At 44.2% G+C, this 18,858-nt stretch overlaps 1 protein-coding gene across 3 annotated transcripts in view; it reads right to left on the reverse strand.

Moving 5' to 3' along the window:
* Positions 1-18,858, reverse strand: part of SLC45A2 (solute carrier family 45 member 2) — a 32,493-nt gene that overhangs the window by 4,459 nt on the left and 9,176 nt on the right. Inside the window, exons 3-5 of one of the 3 annotated variants that reach the window (XM_082382376.1) lie at positions 7,742-8,067; positions 3,419-3,562; positions 2,661-2,745 (exon numbers count right to left, since the gene is read on the reverse strand). In XM_082382376.1, coding sequence (XP_082238502.1) covers positions 2,661-2,745; positions 3,419-3,562; positions 7,742-8,067 — 555 coding nt within the window. Of the gene's footprint in view, positions 1-2,621; positions 2,746-3,418; positions 3,563-7,741; positions 8,068-18,858 lie in introns of all 3 variants that reach the window. The other 2 variants (XM_082382377.1, XM_082382378.1) reach the window with 2 other exon arrangements.

The following is an 18,858-nucleotide window of genomic DNA, read 5'->3' on the forward strand; positions in this document are numbered from 1 at the left end:
GGTCAGTTTCTGTTTGCTTAATGATTACATTTATGCGGAAAATGTAATCTGAGTTGTCTCAGTACCTAAAAGATACCATCAGTATTCATTAGGGAAATGCTCTCACTAAGTGTATAGGCCAGCCAGGAAAAAGGCAAAAGAGGATAAAGAGATATTTGGAAACATAACTAACTTCACTACGAAGACGGAAAGTCTGGCAAAGAATGCTTTATTCATAAAGAGAAAGCAATAAGTTTAAGGGCCAAGTTGACTTGTCCTCTGCTGGGTCTGACACCAACGCATACTGTGCCTCTCCTTAGGACTGTAGGGAAATGATTGATTTAAGCCCCAGCTATGGATAGTAGGGTATGATATGAACAATTGGCTGTATTTCAGTACTCAGCGTGGCTATTCTCATTGATCTAAGTGTGCCTGCTGTGCAAAGGAGCTTAAAAACAAGTCCCTTATCACCATTCCCCATGCCCCGCCCAGCAGCCAGATACCCTGCTAAGCTCTGTCTGGATAGAAATTCTGGGTCTGCACCTGATGTTGTGTGATGAGTCCAGAATACAGGGTTATCGCGTGTGCTCTGGAATTGAGGGAAATGATTGATTCTGCCCACAGTGGGTTGGAGTGCAGAGGGAAAGACTTGAAAGATTGCACAGAGAGGGACCTATTGGAGTTGGGTCTGGGTGGGGAGGTAGAAACAGCAGTTCGGGTGGAAGAAACCAAAAGCAAATACACAGAGGTGAGAACGTCTGTGCAGTGGGTCATTGGAGGAGTTCCTGTGTGGGAGTGACAAAGGTCCAAGTGTGAGCCCGGCCAAACTGTGAATCCCGGAGTGCCAAGATCAGGACTTTTACTCTATCTTATGGGCACGAGAGCCCCTGAAGATCCTTGGGCAGGGCTGGTTGGTATTTTATAAAGGAAATTTTAGTTCTAATTCACAGTGATAGGGATCCCATAGATTTATACATTAATATAACTTTGGAAAACTATTCAAATAGTAGGGATTCTTTATACACAGGGATTTTAACTGGAAAGGCCCTAAAAAATAACATGCTTTTGAATTTTCAAATGCCATGAAATTCATACAGGAACTCAGACTAGACTAATGGAAGGGTCCCTAGAAGGGATTTTTTGAGGAAAACAAGTTAAACTTGACACAAAATTCAAATACTAATGACTTTTAGAAAAATGTTTTCCTCTTACAAGAATGAGAATAGTAGTAAATATTCCCCCCACCTCTTGAAAGCACAAAGGGATTGAGATGGATAATTTATTAAATCCTTTCAGTCTAACTCCCTGATTCTAGGTAGTTGAAATCGTCCTCCTGGAGTTTTCTTTTCTTTTCTTTCCTTTTAGTATATGTGCTGCCGAAGCAAGCACCTTGGAGTTTTCTTAATTCGTACATTCTAAGGGGAAAAAAATGGGTTTGCTGAGGAAATGTAAGCTTTAAGCCACCACTATTTGGTTACCATAAATTTGAAAGTAATGAATTTTATGGTTTTATGATTATTGGGCTCATGAATATGCTTATATTAGGTCCCCTTTTCCCAATTGTGCTATACTTTGAAGAGATTTTTCTTGATCTCGAAGCAGGTTTCCCACTGTGCTATGGCTGGGCAAAGGGCTAAATGCCAGACTAGGGGTCATTATATATATTCAGCCTCCGTCCCCACAAGAAGCACAGTTCAGTGACAGAATGATGGCCCTGAGAATGGTAACAGGGATTGTCCCCTACCGCCTCCCCCCCAGCCTGGGCCATACCCCTGCTGTCCCCTGGGCCTGTCCAAAGCCTGGAGCTCTGCCCTGGGGACCAGCTATTCTCCCCACAATGCTGGAGAAGCTCTCAAATTTCCACTCCAAATGGGGGACCTGCATACGTTTTATAGGCGAGAGTCTTTACTTAATTCAATGTGTACAGCACTTGGGGATTTCCATACAAATTAGCAAGCACAAAACGAGCCTGTGTGATGCCCTAGAGTTGGAGTACATCCGTTTGGACTTATTTAAAACCAACCCCAGAAATCCCTTTGTTTACAGTGTCCTCACAGGTAATCTTAGCCAAGGGGGGTTAATAGACTCCAGACCCCATGGAAAGCTGGTGTCTGAGAAGGAAAGCTGTTGTTCTCAATCTGGAAGAGTGGTCCTGTAACATACCACCCCACCCATCTGAGCTTAAGTTATTTTATATGTTCATTTTGTCACCTAGCATATTAACCATCCCTCTTATTTTCTGTCAAGACTGATAAGCACATCTATGAAACGCTACCAGTGATCTTATTCCAGCAGAACACAGACCTACCGTTAATCAATAATCTTGGCTGTGACTATCCCTCATCCATCCAATACTCCACCATATTGTTTACAAGATTTCCTTTTACTTTCCAAAGTATTTTGATCAGGATCCCACTGATTGCAAGTACAAAGTAATCACTGAGGAAAATGATACCCAGAATTCACTAGGGAAAAGGCTACTTGATGTGGTCCTTCCTAAGGAAATAGTTTTTCCTGACCTCCATATATTTATCAAGAATCTGGCATTTTAGAGAGCAAAAGAATAAATATAGAAATACAGAGGTATAAAATCCAAGATTCCGCTAGCCCTTAGAAGACACCCTTAGGAGGAGGAGACTCACAAGAATAAAGTGAGGAAAACACAGAGTTGATGCACAAACCCCAACATCCAACCTCAACCCCTCTTTGGTAGATGAGGAACTCTGTGGAGTTGTGTGCGCCGTAGGGATCCCCGTGGTACACGATCTGCAAGAGAGATTTGGGGCCACTGAGTTACCAGTGCAGGGTGGTAAGGAGCCCTTCTCACATGTTCTGCTTCTTCACCCCTTCCTGCGGCACAGACCTCATTCTCCCATGAGCACATCACCCTTTCATCCTTTCAAACCTCCATTCAAGGACCCTCAGGAGGTCTTAATGCATAAAGTCTAAACAACATCCCCCTGGATTTTTAACACCCCTCCTTCCGCCTAACAGCTGGCTCCACCCGCCTTAGGCAACCCGGCCACCCATATTCTGGTACAACCAACAGGCTTCTGACTCATCTCTACACATGCCATTCCTATCCCTGCCTAGAATGTTTTCTCCTTCACCCCTCCCTCTCCAACTCCTTCTCACCTTTCAAGATCCAAATCACACCGCACCTCCTTTGTTAAGCCTGCTGTGACCGCTACAGTTCACCTTGATTTTTCTTCCTTATTTGTTGTATTTGATCAAGTGCTGGTCCCATCACATAGTGTCCTCTAGCTGTGTAGGGTATAGTAACTTCCCTCTGGAACCTGTCTGTAAGCCAGCTCCTTGAAGGTACTCTTTCCTACACTCTTACTGTGCCCATCTTAGAGGCTGGCTCAGAAGCTCCACAGGTGCTGATGGAGGGATTGGTGTGTGAGATAATGAGCGTGTGCACAGACACGTGCTTTACCTGGCCCATGAAGTCTGTGAAGAAGAGCATGTTGGACAGGAAGGCGGTCCATCCAATGAGATGGCTGATGCAAAGGCAGCGGTAGTGGGGAGGCATGCTCATCAGCGCCCTCAGCAGTGACTTCGTGGTCATTGTCCTCCGAGTCTGGAATAAAACACCAAACAGGTGTGACATTCAGTGTAGACACACAGGCAGCTGTGGGAGCAAAGCATACAGCCATGTTACGTATCTGTCAGTAGACTATCACACGAGGTCGCACTTCCTGGGCATGGTGCCAAGGTTTCCATGGAGTGTTCTCGTAGGAGGTGTTCTGTTAAGTACGTGCAGCTACTTAGCAGTTTCAGGTCAAGAACAGGGCTTTGGGGACATAAGGGTGAAGGGACTGGAAACAGAGCTTGCTTTGAGCCAAGATGTAAGACACATCTAGCTTCCTATCTTTGAACAACAGAACCACTGCTGAGGATGAAGCTCATAGATCTAAGCCAGCCCCTAGATGGTTATAATTCTTAGATTTCTTGACTCTTTTTTTTTTTTTTTTTTTTTGGCTACGTTGGGTCTTTGTTGCTGCGCGTGAGCTTTCTCTAGTTGCGGTGAGAGGGGGCTACTCTTCGTTGAGGTGCGCGGGCTTCTCATTGCGGCGGCTTCTCTTGTTGCGGAGCACGGGCTCTAGGCACGCGGGCTTCAGTAGTTGTGGCTCATGGGCTCTAGAGTGCAGGCTCAGTAGTTGTGGCGCACGGGCTTAGTTGCTCTGTGGCATGTGGGATCTTCCCAGACCAGGGATCGAACCCATGTCCCCTGCATTGGCAGGTGGATTCTTAACCACTGCACCACCAGGGAAGCCTCTTTCTTGACTCTTAAAACCTAGTAGTCTGAATTCCAACATGGCCTCTATGATCTCCATCCTCATGATTCTGTTCTGTTACATGGCAAAAGGATTTTGCAGATATAACTAAGGTTACTAATCAGTTGGCTTTGAGTTAATTAATAGGGAGATTACCTGGGTGACTCTAATCAAGTCACATCAGCCCTTTAAAAAACATAGAGTTTTCTCTATGTTTCCCCCAGTTGGCTGGGAGCAGAAGGGGAAGCCAGAAAGCCTCAAAGCTCAAGAAATGCTGGCTTTGAAGGTGGAGGGCCACATGGAAAGGACCTGGGTGTGGCCTCTAGGAAATGAGAGTGATCCCTGGCGATCGTCAGTTAACAAGAAAACAAGGACATCTACAGCCACAAGAAGCTGGATTCTACCTGCATGAGCTCGAAGCTGATTCTTCCCCATTGGAGCCTCCAGATGAGAAGGCAGCTTTACCAACACCTTGATTTCAGCCTTTTGAGACCCTGAGCAGAGAATGCAGCTAAGCCCACCCAGACTTCTGACCTACAGAACTGTGAGATAATAAATGGGTATGGCTTTAAGCTGCTAAATTTGTGGTAGTTTGTTATGTAGCAATAGAAAACTACCACATAGAGCCAATCAGCTCCCTGCTCTGGGCCAGGTACCTCCTCCTAATTTATTTCTCTGGATCCTGCCATCAGCCAACAGGTGTAAACAAGCCCTATGTCAAGTCAGAAGTGAGAACATTGTAGAACACACACACACACACACACAATGACTACATATGCCCACAATTCTTTAATCTAGACTTAAATTATGTTAAAACCAGAGGCTATAATTTATTGGTATCAGTAGCCTTGAGAGAATGAAAAATTTTGAACTATTGACACAACTGTTTTGAAATACAAAAAAACGAAAGAGCCTTTAATAGCTTGTCATATGAGAGAAGAAAGAAACCTCAGGAATATTAAGCAATCACCTGCCCTGAAGACACTGAGACAATAAACATTAACCATGATGGGGTAATGGGTCTTTCTTGTCAGATTTTTATTTATTCTGAGTCTTGACATAATGATATTGGGTCCTGGCTAGTTTATTTATAAGACAGTCTCCTGAGATTTTCTCTTTTAACTATAATAGCAAATTGTTTTATAGCTCTTAACCTTATATGATAATGCTTTTTATTCTTTGATGCAGAAAATTATATTTACTCATTGTAGGTTTGTGGTACAAGTTGATTTTTTTAATTCATCAGTTTTGTAGTATTTATGACCATGCCTCAACTGATTTTTTTGTACTTAATCACTATTAAAAAGTATAGACATTACCTTGGAGTTAGGAAAAATAAACATTTCCTGCATGTAGAATATGGTATTTGTCAAAATAAATGGTGATCATAACAGAAATCCAATGAAGAACTATTACTTTTTTCCTTGACCACAGGAAGAAGCAATTAAAGTTATAGACTGAGAAACAACAGCCTGATTTTCATGCCTCAGACTAAGTGATTTATCTTCACTTTCTTTCCTTTCTTTCCAAACATTCAAAATTTTAAAAAGTGAATCTGACCAGCAAGTATTCAGTCTCATTCCAAACATTAATTTATGCTTCTGCCTTATACATAATTTTCAGCCTGCTTTCATTGTTTACCTAATTTTTTTTCTTCCAAAAATAAATATGAGCTTCAAAATTGTGCCTAGTCTTTCTGTAAAAGCTGTGAATGTAAATACTTAAAGTCCCTTTGGGTATTTTAATTCAGAATGAAAATTCAGCTGGCATCTTATTCACTGACGCGTCAATTCCCTTTGTGAAGCCCTTGCAATGATTCTGAGCCGTTGGGAACTGTTTTACTGCATACGTTATGCACCTTTGTCAACTCGACATTGGGTGGTGATGGATTTATAAATGAAAAAGGCACAGAGCCATCAGGGGGAGAGAGAATTGTACAAAAGTGCCACCAGAAGGAGACTAAATATTGAAGGGAGCAACTGATGGCATGGAGGAACTAGAGATGGATTTTATGGTATCCAGTTTGAACAATAAATGAAATAATTCAGGCCTCTTGCCATTAAAAAAAATCCCAGTTCTCAAATTGCACAGCCACCCTCGTTTTGGAAAGTAATGACTTTGACAAACAAGATGGCCAAGGCCTTGGCCCTGACACCTTGGAGACACCCATTGCTCAGCTGGAAGCTCCCAAGATGCACTTTTGGAATGGAGAAGTCAGATGCTTGGCTTTGAGCCTAAGATATGTTTCTCTTTTTTTTTTCTTATGTTGTTTTGCTTTTATTTTTTAAGTCACATAATAGAACCATTCAGAGCCTACAGTGTTGTGCGTGTGGCACATACTAATACAAGTTAATTACATTTAACGCATTTCTTTTCTTAATGGTGTGGAGGGTTTTATGCCTTTCAAAAGACTTCTACTCACTTGATTTCATTTGATCATCACTACAGCCTCGGGGTAGAATAAGACAGCCTCTGCTGGGTGACTCTTTGAGGACAAGTCATAATCTATCAATAGGGCAAAGAGGCAGGCATAATCTATAATAGCTACTTACCTTTCGTAAACCCTGCCTTGTTTTGTTCCTTAAACCCTGACATCATTTTTCTTTATTTTCAAAGTAATACTTGTCTATTATAGAAATGTTGAATATACTGAAGGGTTTAGAAAAGAAAATGAAAACAACCTGTTAGCCCATCACCCAGAGACAATAACTTCAATTAACATTTTGGGTATATATCCTTTCTATTTTTTCTCTGTATCTGTGTAGCTTTTCCCACAATGGAGATCATTTTGTATATGTATGTGTGTTTTATCTGATGTATCATGTCTTAAATAAATCTTCAAAAACACACAGATCTTTTAATGATCAAATGGGTTCCATTGTATGGCTCTTCCATGATTTCCGTGCTGCCTTGCAGAACTGCACAGAAAGGGGGCTCCATCCTAACTGAGATCAGCAGGGAGTGTGAGTGTTCTCCCCCAGGTAGCCTGGAGCCGCAAAGGTTTAAGCAGGTCTCCGGAAACCTATATTCTCATATTTTCTCTATTTACTGTGTGATCAAGATAAAATGAAGGCTTCATCCCAATAACCTCTTAGTTCCTCCAGTTCCCTACCCAGGGATGCTGTTATTTGGAATACAAATTTATAATCCTAATCTAAGAAGTGAAGATACTTCTTGTGTCCTGAGGATGATTCAAGGCTTCTCTTATGGCCTTATTTTTCAACTGGCTTCATCTTCCCTGGTTTGATGGTCTGACAAGAGTAAGAGACAGGAGGACTAGAAGAAAATGCACACATTTTTCTATTAGGTGCAAAGTTTTAATTCCAAGGGATAACAGCTACTGGGGATTTGAGGATTCACAAGACTTTTCGCATCAAATAAGCAAACAAAACAAAGACAAAGAATAATTTTTAAAAATCTGAACAAAAGGCAAGAACAAGAATATTTTTCCTAAGTTAATAAAAAAGAATTTGCATCTTTACCTGTTCAGCAGGATTTTTGTTTTTTTCTCCCTGCAGCGCCAGCTCTGGGTTTACATAACCATTTTTAACTTTCTCAATAGACCCATACTCATACATTCTGTCTGATGACAATGCAAGGTCCTGAGGGCCTTGCTGTGGGGGAATGTCCTTGGCAGCATCTCTCAGTGGGGCTTCAGGGATACTGCACAGATGGATAATAAAACACAACGTGAGCACCAACGAGGAGAAGAAGAACATGACCTGGAATTCTGTGCCCAGCAGTCTTCCCAGTTCCAGGTGGGCCCAGTCGATGGCACCCAAAAGGTAACCCAGGGCACCTCCTAAACCTGCAAAGCAAGAAAGAGCTGTATTAGCATTATTTGGAAGCATCTTCTCTTTCCATTTCCTTCAGTGGGAAGGCTCCCTGAGGACAGCGTAGGCAGCCTGGTTATGATGGGAGAAGCTAAGACACCTTGGCCAGGAAGCATGGGTTCAAGGCCTGGCTCTAGCATGCACTTGCTGTGACCTTGGACTTCCTCACTTGTCATATGGGGATGATAATAAAAAAGCAACCTACTGGTAGGGTCACGACTGGAAAATGGACTAGTGCCAGACACATAGTAAGCGCTTAGTAAATGTTACCACCATCTGAAGTCCTACAGCTTTCTAAACTGCACTCTCAACACTGCTTAAGAACTAAAATCCCTGGCCCTAAAGGGCTCCAAAGAAAACCAGTTTCTGACTGCAATAAAATATAATTATGTATTGTTGTTGATCTATTAATAAGCTTCTTAGGGTGACACAAGTTTGCAGAGACCTAACAGCCTTAGAATCTGTCTTCTTTCATCTATGAAAAGCTAAAGGTGTGGGTGGAGGGATGAATTAGGAGTTTGGGATTAACAGATACACACTACTGTATATAAAATAGATAACAAAGACCTACTGTACAGCACAGGGAACTATATTCAATATCTTGCAATAACTTATAATGAAAAAGAATCTGAAAAAGTGTATATACATATACATATATGTATAACTGAATCACTTTGCTGTGCACCTGAAACATTGTAAACCAACTATACTTCAGTAAAATAAAATAAAAAACAAAAAAAAAGCTAAAGGTACTTGTTCCCAGTTGACAGCCACAGAAAAAATAAAAACAAAAGCTTAAACATGAATTTTAAAAAATCTTATCCTCTCACAGGACCTGGACCTGAAGTCTTCCTGGTGCTTTCTTTACCCGCTTACACTTAAAGACAGTGTGACCTGAGGGAGGAAGGACTTCTCAAAATCGATCCTGCCCTTATGGTCTAATATTTGAAATTCTACCATTAGTGATTCATTCTTTTGGGTTCCTGTTTTAAAAAGCAAGTGCTCCTGGTACGGACAAGACATTGCATGTCTCAGCGCCAAAATACTAAGTGCTCCTCAGATGGTCCTTCTGGCAGCAGGCACCAGTGACGTCTGAGAACATCGGGCTACAGCGGGGATGTACCATGGGGTGGGAGGTTGTCCAGGGAAGTAAGCAGATGAATGCCAAACACACCTTCTACCTACATCACAAGCTTTCGTAGGGCTGATCCTCTGGCAAATACCTTTACATATCAACCTCCCATCATGCCTTACCAAAGACAAATATCTACCTAGTCAGATCAGCTTTCTGTTTGTTTGTTTTTATTTTTCTTGTGTGAGTGAAGGCTCCATTTTATTTCCCAGATAAAGACAACATCCCCACAAATCAGAGAATCAACGAAGAAAACAGAGCTTAAGGAATTCTCTATCTCTAACCCTAAACATTTAAACTTACATAAACTCTGACCCCAGGAGCACAGATCTGAACGCCAAATAATATGAATCCTTATTTATCCAGAATGGTGGAAGAATGGATGATTCTGGTGACTTCACATTCTATCTAGTTGCAATTTATCATAGAAGATATTTACAGACAAACAACTGTTTAATTCCAAAAAGACAGCATCATTATCATGCCCTGAGTGACAAAGCATTTTAAGGTGGAATTATGGGAAATGGTGGCTAATGGGGTGCAATGAAAAAACATGTTCTCTGCCAGCAAGGAATATGTGGCCTAGTTATGGGTGATGTGCATATATATAAACAGATCAATGGCACATACAGTGACCTGTTTGGACGGTGGGCGCCCTGGTAGGCTCCGAGAAGGGAAGGCCCTTGAGGTGGTCACGCTGTTGCTGATTCAGAGGGCAGCTCTGGGACATATGGTGCGTCTGGATCGCCATTAGACAATGATGCTCTTTATTCAACCATGGAGATGCCGTGAATGTCAGAGGTCGTGTGCTGAGTCAAGCACTCAACCGAAAAGAATGTACTAAAAGCCCAGCACTATTTGAGGGTCTATCTAAACCAGGGTTTCTCAATCTCAGCACGACTGACATTTGGGGTTGGATAATTCTTTCTTGGAGGCTGTTCTGTGCATTGTAGGATATTTCGCAACATGTCTGGCCTCTCCCACTACATGCCAGTACAACTTCTCCACTGGTTTTGACAACCACAAATGTCTCCTGACATTGCCTAACGTCCCTCATGGGGGCTAAATGGGCCCCAGCTGAGAATCTCTGATGCTACTTAACCCTATGAAAAACTTACACATTCCGTTTTCAAAACTATCATTTGTAACTAGATCAATGGTTGTCATACTGCCATTAAGTTCTCCTATCATGTATGCCTCTTTCCTTCAAACTTATTGTTCCACTGAGCAGAGAAAATATAGAACAGAGGACCCCTGCCCATTTGAAAGAACTGATGTGTGAAATAAATCCTCCACTGTGCAACAGAATGGTGGCTTTATTTTATGAATACAAATATGTGGATATAAACATAATGGATTTATATTAAATATTGACTCGAACACTTGAGTCCTACAACTGAAGGGTTTCCTAGTCTAGTTTTGCGTCCACTAGTGTCGTGTACTTCCATAAATATTTATTGAGTACTAAATATATATAAAAAAACGCTACTAACTTCTGGGGATATAAACATAAATAAGCCACAGCACCCCAATCGCCTCCTCCCCAGAAGATAGTTACAAGCAGAAGAAGCAGATAAGTAAACAGCTGCTTTAAAAAAAACTGTAATAAATGATGTGAGAACTGTGGGCTGGGTACTCAAACAGTAGAGAGGAGCTCTGAAGAGTTTATTTATTATTACAGAATTCCTCTTAATTAGCAGTGAAGCTCATAAGAGCTCAATATATCAAGGAATCCGAAGATTTTAGAGGTAGAAGGATGTGTGTAGCTCGTCTAGTTGAATTAGATAAGAAAACCGCAGGCTACAGCGGGTAAGTGACAGGAGACCACATAGAAGGAAGGGTTTGTAATTATGCTGATTTCAATGCCCACCTGTGTGTTTTCTAATCATGTGACCTTGGGCGCTTCTCTGAAAATGGGGACAGTGACGCCTCCTTGTATGAGTGTTGTGAGGGTTAACATGATAATACGTGTAAAGCACCAGCACATATAGTGGCAGAACGAGGTCCCAAACCAAGGGCCCTGTTGACGTCCTACAGAAACCCTAATCCCAAAGCCTCACCCAGAAGCTGGAGAAGCTGACAGCTGCACGGAGGGTGACGATCTGCCTGGAGCTGGCCGAAAGGACTTCGTCATTCTAGGCCCAGTGACTAGAATCGGGGGCTCATTCTGAGGGCTGAGACCTGGGCTAACCACTGACCTAGTGTGGCCTGTAGCAAGTATGGTGGAAAAAATATGTATCTCAAACCTGGAAAGAACTAGAACTGTTTAAGAGCCTGATCTTTAAAAATATCGTTACAAAGCAGCACTTCTGAGACTTCAATGTGCACATGAATCACACAGATGTCTTGTTAAAATACAGGTTGTCTTCGTCCATTCGGGCTGCTATAACAAATACACCATAAACTTGGTGGCTTATAAACACCAGACATGTCTTTCTCACAGTTCTGGAGGCTGCGAAGTCCAAGATCAAGGTGCCAGCAGATTTGGTGTCTGGTGAGGACCCACTTCCTCATTGACAGCCATCTTCTCACTGTACTCTCACTTGGCAGACGTGGCAAGGGAACGTTCTTGGGCCACTTTTATGAGGGCACTAATTCCGTTCACGAGCCTTCCTGACCTAATCACCTTCTAAAGGCCCCATCTCCTGAGAGCAGCACATTAGACAGGAGGTTTTCAACATATGGATTCTGGGGGGCACAAACATTCAATCTATAGCACAGGTTCTGATTTTAAACATGCAGGTGTAAGCTGAGGCTCTGCATTCCTTTCAAGCTCCCCAGTGATACCACGGCTGCTAGCCCAAATATCACTTTCTGAGTACTCAGGTGATAGAGCAGTTTCCAAGCAACCTGCTCCACCCTCATCTGATATTCTTGGGAATGAGACTTTATTGTCATAGGATATTTGACCAACAAGCCACAATTGATAAAGCACAATGATGTGCAGTCCTGTAAAACTAAGGATAATTTGCAGATATTAATAGGGTTCTATGATTTGTAACCATGCTTTCATAACCTGGTAGAACTATTACAGAGGAGTTATAGTTATATTGCCTTGTAGAAGGTTAATCAGATTTGTATCTAACTTAGTATTTTTTTTCTTTTGCTAAACACACACACATATACATTTATCCTGCAAGAACTTGGGGAAACTGTTCTTTATGTCTTCCCTGTCGGTTCCCTCACTAATCAGTTAAGTAAAACATGCTACAAGTATCTGAAAGTATTTCCAATCCTCTCTTCTCTCGGGGAAGCAGGGAAAAATAAGCAAAATGATTTTGTTTGTCCCAAAGCTAGTGTGAGACATAACTAAAAGTTAGAACATGCCTTGAAGGAATAGTAGGCCATTGGGGATATTATTTTACTAGGCACCATATTAAAACTCTGTATGGAAACATTTAACTTTATCTATTCACACCTTCAGGTATGATGAGGGCCAGCAGAGGGCTGTAGGAACTTACTGAATGCTTTACTTTTTACTGCCTCTGCTTAAACTAAGAATTTTATCTTCAAAATAGTCTCCTAAACAAAGCCTAGTCGTCGCAGCTGTAACAGAGGTTAGCATAAACTCCCACGTCTACATCCAGGTTACCTTTATCTCTGCTGCCAACACCAGCCTCCCTGGGGCTCCTGGAGTCAATCCCCAGGCTACTGGCCAAATCATAAGCTGGAGCATCCAAAGGGCACCTGCTGCCATGTTAGATAACCAGCCTTTACGAGGAAGGGCCCACAAGTGGTCCAGCCTTCTTCATAAAGAAGGATCCTCCTTCACAGAGCCAGGCCGTGATGTCAAACTCACACCAGAGCCAACCCCATGAGAGTGAATGGCTCGGCAGACAGATATTGCATTTCATAACTAATGATACAGGTTGAACAATGGTTCCTCCTGGAAGACATCCAAGCGTATAGAAATATGTATTATTTTTTCTTTTGTTCACAACTATAATAGGTAAAATAGGAAACTGGGAGAGTTTCAGGACCAAGGAATCTAAAGAGAGTCTGTCTGAGTCAAACGCGGCACATACCACGTGCCTGGAACTGCTTCCCTGCTTCAGGTGTGGACTGAACAACCTCCACGCTGATGGAGAAAGAGCTCAAGATGAGAGAGCTAGCAGTGTGCTGCCAGCTTCCACACCTCAGCAAGGTGACAGACAAAAGACCTCCACATTCCCAGGAGGCTCATGAGAGAGTCGTTCTGATTCTTTTCTACGTGCTCAGAAAATAGCAATGAAAGTGTCAGACTTGGGGCTTCCCTGGTGGCGCAGTGGTTAAGAATCCGCCTGCCAATGCAGGGGACACGGGTTCCAGCCCTGGCCCGGGAAGATCCCACATGCCGCGGAGCAACTAAGCCCATGCGCCACAACTACTGAGCCTGTGCTCTAGAGCTCGCGAGCCACAACTACTGAAGCCCGCGCACCTATAGCCCGTGCCCCGCAACAAGAGAAGCCACCGCAATGAGAAGCCTACGCACCGTAACAAAGAGTAGCCCCCGCTCACCACAACTAGAGAAAACCTGCGTGCAGCAACGAAGACCCAATGCAGCGAAAAAAATAAAAATAAAATAAATAAATTTATTAAAAAAAAAGAAAGTGTCAGACTAGGTTCCTACCTACACCAAACACATACACACTAAATCCCAGAGAGCTAACATAAGTACCAGTTACTAGGTGTGTATGAGTGAGTGAGTGTGTGTGAGAGAGAGAAAGAGAGACCTTGACCCCATGTGTTTCTCAATAGAAACTGATAGAGCACTACTCCCACCAAGAACTGTGCTGGGCACCGGAGATACAGCAATGAACAACACAGACACGACCTGCGCTCCTGGAGGCTGAGTGTACCGGGAAAATCAATCAAAGAGAGAGAAGACACAAGCAGACCTGACACTTCTTTACATTTACAAGGCAACTCGTCTCTTAAGAGATGCGAGATAATACATTTAAAGTACTGACAATGGTTTCCGTCTGCCCACAACTACCCCGGTATTTCCCTGGGCCCTTCCTTCACAGTCAAGCTGAGCCAGGATGCCTCACTGCTTGGGGGACGGACATGAAAGTAGAAAGCAGAGAAACAAGAATGTTATCTCCTTGCTTCTGAGTTTCAAAAGCCCTTAGGTTCCAAAGGCATAGATGGTAGATTCAGCAGAAAATGTGACTTAAGAACAAGGCTTCCTCCAGGAAGCCGAGGCAGCACAGGTTCAGGAGTGAGAGCGAGTCCTTCCTTCATGATGGTGGGTCTGAATGTGCACCACGGCGTCCACCACAGCCTAACCACTGAGCTGCTCACGTGGGCCTCTTGGAGGAGGTTCTGCGAGCAGCCCCTCCAGGACCCCAGGAAGCGTCTCATGCTGGAATCCATCCTACATCCTGCTCACCCTCAGCTACCATCTCTGCTAGGCCCAGTGGATTACTGTGTGATGTGGCCCCTTCTCCGAGAAACCTAGGCCTTGGTCACCGTGACCGCCTGGGGGCAAGAGTGCTGCACATGGCCATTTACCATCAAAATTGGGCAAAAGGGGGCCTTGCTCCTGCCCCATGTGGAGCAGCCCTCCCTCCTCCTGCGGACCAGAGTCAAGTGGCCCTGTCTGTGACCCAGGCATGAGAAACAAAGGGGCATCCAGAGATCTTAGGTCAACGGCACCTTTTTGAGTCACCTGAAGGAAGCTTTGGGAAACAGAACTTCTGAACCCACAGAGCCCAGAGCAGCAGGGCCGGAGAGCATGAAGTCACCAGTGGTCCAGGAAACGACAAGAGGCAGAGCTGCCCAGCCCTGCCCTGGGGTCCTGGACCCATGTATTCCACCTATAGGCACACAGCACCTCATAGAGGCCTTTGACCTGAGGGCTAACTGGAGCCGGGAGGGGTGCCCACCCTCTGCTTGGTCCAGTGGGGTGGTAAGGTGTGGGACGTGACTGGCAGACCCAAGCCTGTGCTCCCATCACTGGGGATGACATATGATGTGGACTCCTGAGCAGGGTCAGCGCTCCGAGTTCCTGAGGGGGGCAACTGAGGTCTGGGGGCAGTACTGGCAACCACACCCAGGTACACGCTTCCCCTCTGGGGACAAGGGTCCAATGAAAGTAACTTGCTTGCAGCTCTGCCCTTCACCCTAGTGTTCGGGCCACCCCTGAGTGGGCTGGAGTGCAGGCCCCATCTGCAGCCAGCCATGTCCCTCACACTGAGCTGACCAATGGAGAACCGGGCTGGGAATTCTTCCTTCCCCATCATCTGGTCCCAAGGGGATCCCCCTGCAGCCCCAGGTGTGAGCCGAGGGACAGGCCTTGGGAAGCAGTCGTGGATGACACAGGGTCAGGACAACCTGCTTGTTTGACCTGGAATGCTCCACGTCCATCCTTGAATGCATTGCTGCTGGACTAAACTGTCAACCGAAAGACAAACACACAACGCAAGAGCTGTGAGATCTGTAGGAGCCTTGTGATCCAGCCTGCTGAGCAAGCAGAAGAACAAAGAAATGCTATGCTTCCTTGATGGCCAGGCGGCTCCAAGAAGTCTGCAATCTGCCTTCACCCTCAAATCTCAAATCTTCCCGCTTTCCCCTTTTCCCTTCGCACAAAAGAAGCCCAAATTCTACCCCGAATTAAGATGGTTCTTTAGGAACCATCTTCTTGGTTTGCTGGTTTCTGAATAAAGTCACTATTTCTTCCCCATCAAAAATAAAATAAAATTTAAAAATTTAAAAAAATTTTAAAAAAACCCAAGGCTTCCCAGGGTAGGCAGGGCACTCAGGATGGGTGTGCATATATTGGCGAATCCCTACGGCAGTGGTGGCTGTGCTCCTTCCTCCTTGGGCTTAGTTGGGGTGGGAGGATGGGAGGTGGGGAGCAGAACCTCCTGCACGTAGCTTGGGGGACCCAAGAGCAGAAGGGACCAGTACTTTATTTCCTGGGAAGACCCCAGGGGGACATTAAGACCTCAAGAAAGAAACGGCTATGCGGTGGATGGAGACAGATGAGCTTGTGTGTCAGGCTCTGTCCTAGGTGCTTGACATTTACGACTCATACAATCCTCAGAACAACCCTTTGAGGAAGGTACTACCACTGATTCTTATTATTAGTGGTACTTACGTTCTAGCAAGTCTCCACGAGCCCTGAATTCGTGAATAGTAAACTACTGCTCTGAGGGGAAATACAGTGTTAAGTTCCTGTGAGCCTCTAGTCTCATTTTCATCAACTGATCAACATACAACCTTGTTTTACGTGTGTTTCTGCTTAAAGATATCTTATTTAATATACGGTAGTTTCATTAACATGGAACCCATGGCTAACAGCACTATAACCCACACCTGAACAAAACTTATTAAACATATTTTCTCCATAAGACACATCACAACGTTCTTGCACTTATGAATCCGAGACAGTGCTTTCAGCACCACATTTAGGGCCACTGTAAATAGTGAAATCACCAAAAAAAAAATGCAAAGAAAAAAATTGGTACTAAATATACCAGTAAAGGGACATCTGTTTACAGTGTGAGAATCAAAACAAGAAGTCAGAGTGTCACCTTGATCAACCACAGCCGGGAACAAGCACATGGGGAGACTCAAAATTTTTCTCCTCCACTCTGCAGATGCCTGCAATGATCTCAAACAAGCTGCAAGTATTGATTTTGACGGCACAAATAAATTTTAGTGAGCAGATGACTTCACATACACAGAATCCATGAATAACGAGGATCAACTGTATTTTTATCTCTATTTTAGAGACAAGGAAATCAGAGCACGGAGAGTTTGCAGCTCACAGAGCTCCCCTCATACGGGCAGGCGTGGGAAGAGCAGAATGGCATGGGGGTGGAGGGAGCCGAGAATCCCCGGGTTCTGGAGGGGCCCTGAAGACAAGGATGAGAGCAAATGCAACTGTGACCAGTTTAGCCTGACCACTGAGACACTGTGGGACCAGGGACAGCCCAGTAAATGCCAGTGTGAACACATGATGCTAAAACCCAGATCCTCCCTGCCCTGAAAACTTTCTACTCTAAGCTCTCAGAATTTAGATGCAATCCTTGGGGAAAGGGGTGGGAGAATATTCCAAAGGGACTGACACTAAGTTTTCTCCATCCTGTGCCAATGGGGCTTAACACAGACGCAATTAAATTAAGTTTGGGGTTTGGGATTCACACCCATTTCAGACATGAAGATTCACCCAACATTTTCCATTACTGAGCATCGGTTATGCTGTAGGCTAAGAAATTTGCAGCAAAGCAATGCCAGAATCATATACTTCTTAATCAAACACACGCACGCAGAGAACTGGGGGAGTGTTTGCCCCAGAGGGTAAGAGCACTGAGACCGCACTTTGTGTTCCCGTGAAAGCTGCTGACATGTCTAATGCAATAATGGTTCCCATAAAAGCATTCACCTTATCTCAACATTTTCTAAAGGCAAGTTTCTTGATTTGAGTCTATGAATGACTACTGCTACCCTAATTCAGAGAAGGTTCTTGAAACTTCTCATTTTCTGACGTGACATGTAAAATCTGACTCCTGTTCGTGCTTAAGAATTAGAAATAGTCAAGTCATTAACTGGTCTGATTCTGGAGCCATTTGTGGCTTCCATGAGTTTTCTTTAAGTCTGCAGAACTAATATTTTAGTTCTGAGTTGCAACAGCTCATTTTACTCTAAGGTAAATTGTTGAGCACTTTGCAAAATGCTTTAACTCCTCCTAATGGTGACCAAACAACATGGAGCACCTACGCTAGAGTGAAAAAGCTCAGGACTAAGTCACGAGCTGGATCAGGCAGCCCTGGTGGACACGGCACCTCTCGGCACCCCCGTCCCAGTCCTTTCTCCAGCAGCCGCTGCGGTGACCAGGTCTGAGCTAGCCTGGGCCCTCTTTGCTCAGGTACCTTGCCCTGAGGGAACCCACACTCAGGTGGGGCAGCACTCACACAAGGGAGGTTAAAACCCATGGGATCACCCTTGGCCGGCGGAGACTGGAGCCAGTGCATTCAGCTCCCCCACTTGATCCTCCCAGCTGGAGAGTTCCGAGACGCACTTCGTAAGGCTCCTTGGAGGGTCCTGGTGAGATAGAGGCAGCCCCTGAGAGCAAAGGCCAACTCTGTAATGCTTCCTGTATTGGCCTGTTCCGCTCCCCCCATTCGCTCACTCTCAACCTCTGGAATCCTTTCCCCGATAAGCTATGTGCATACAGACCTTCCCTGGGGCTCAGCTTTGAGGGGAATCCAAACAAAAGCATGACCCAGGTCTTTGGTTGGCTGGCTGGCTGGCTGGCTATTTGGCTTCTGCCCCTAGTCTAGTCTACCGCTACTCAGCTCTGTGACCTTGGGTTAGTCACTTACCTCTCGGCAACACAGCTTCCTCATAGGTAAAATGAGGATGTTAAAATAGAATATTGGTCTCATCAATATTTCTTCAGCATATTCCCAGAACTATTCTAAGCACTGGTGATACAGCAACAAACAGGAAAGATAATATTCCTGTCTTCAGAGAGCTTATATGTTGGCTATAGAGGCAGACAGTAAACAACAAACAAATGAACAAATAACATATTATCAGGTAATCAGGAACACATCACTGAGGAGGGGCTCTGCAACCAGATTGTAACAAAGAGTGAAAGCAAACCAAGCTGGCCAATTGGTATCTGGGGTAAGATTTCTGGCAG

Source organism: Balaenoptera borealis (assembly GCF_965194805.1).
Source record: "Balaenoptera borealis genome assembly, chromosome: 2".
NCBI classification, from domain to species: Eukaryota; Metazoa; Chordata; class Mammalia; order Artiodactyla; family Balaenopteridae; genus Balaenoptera; species Balaenoptera borealis.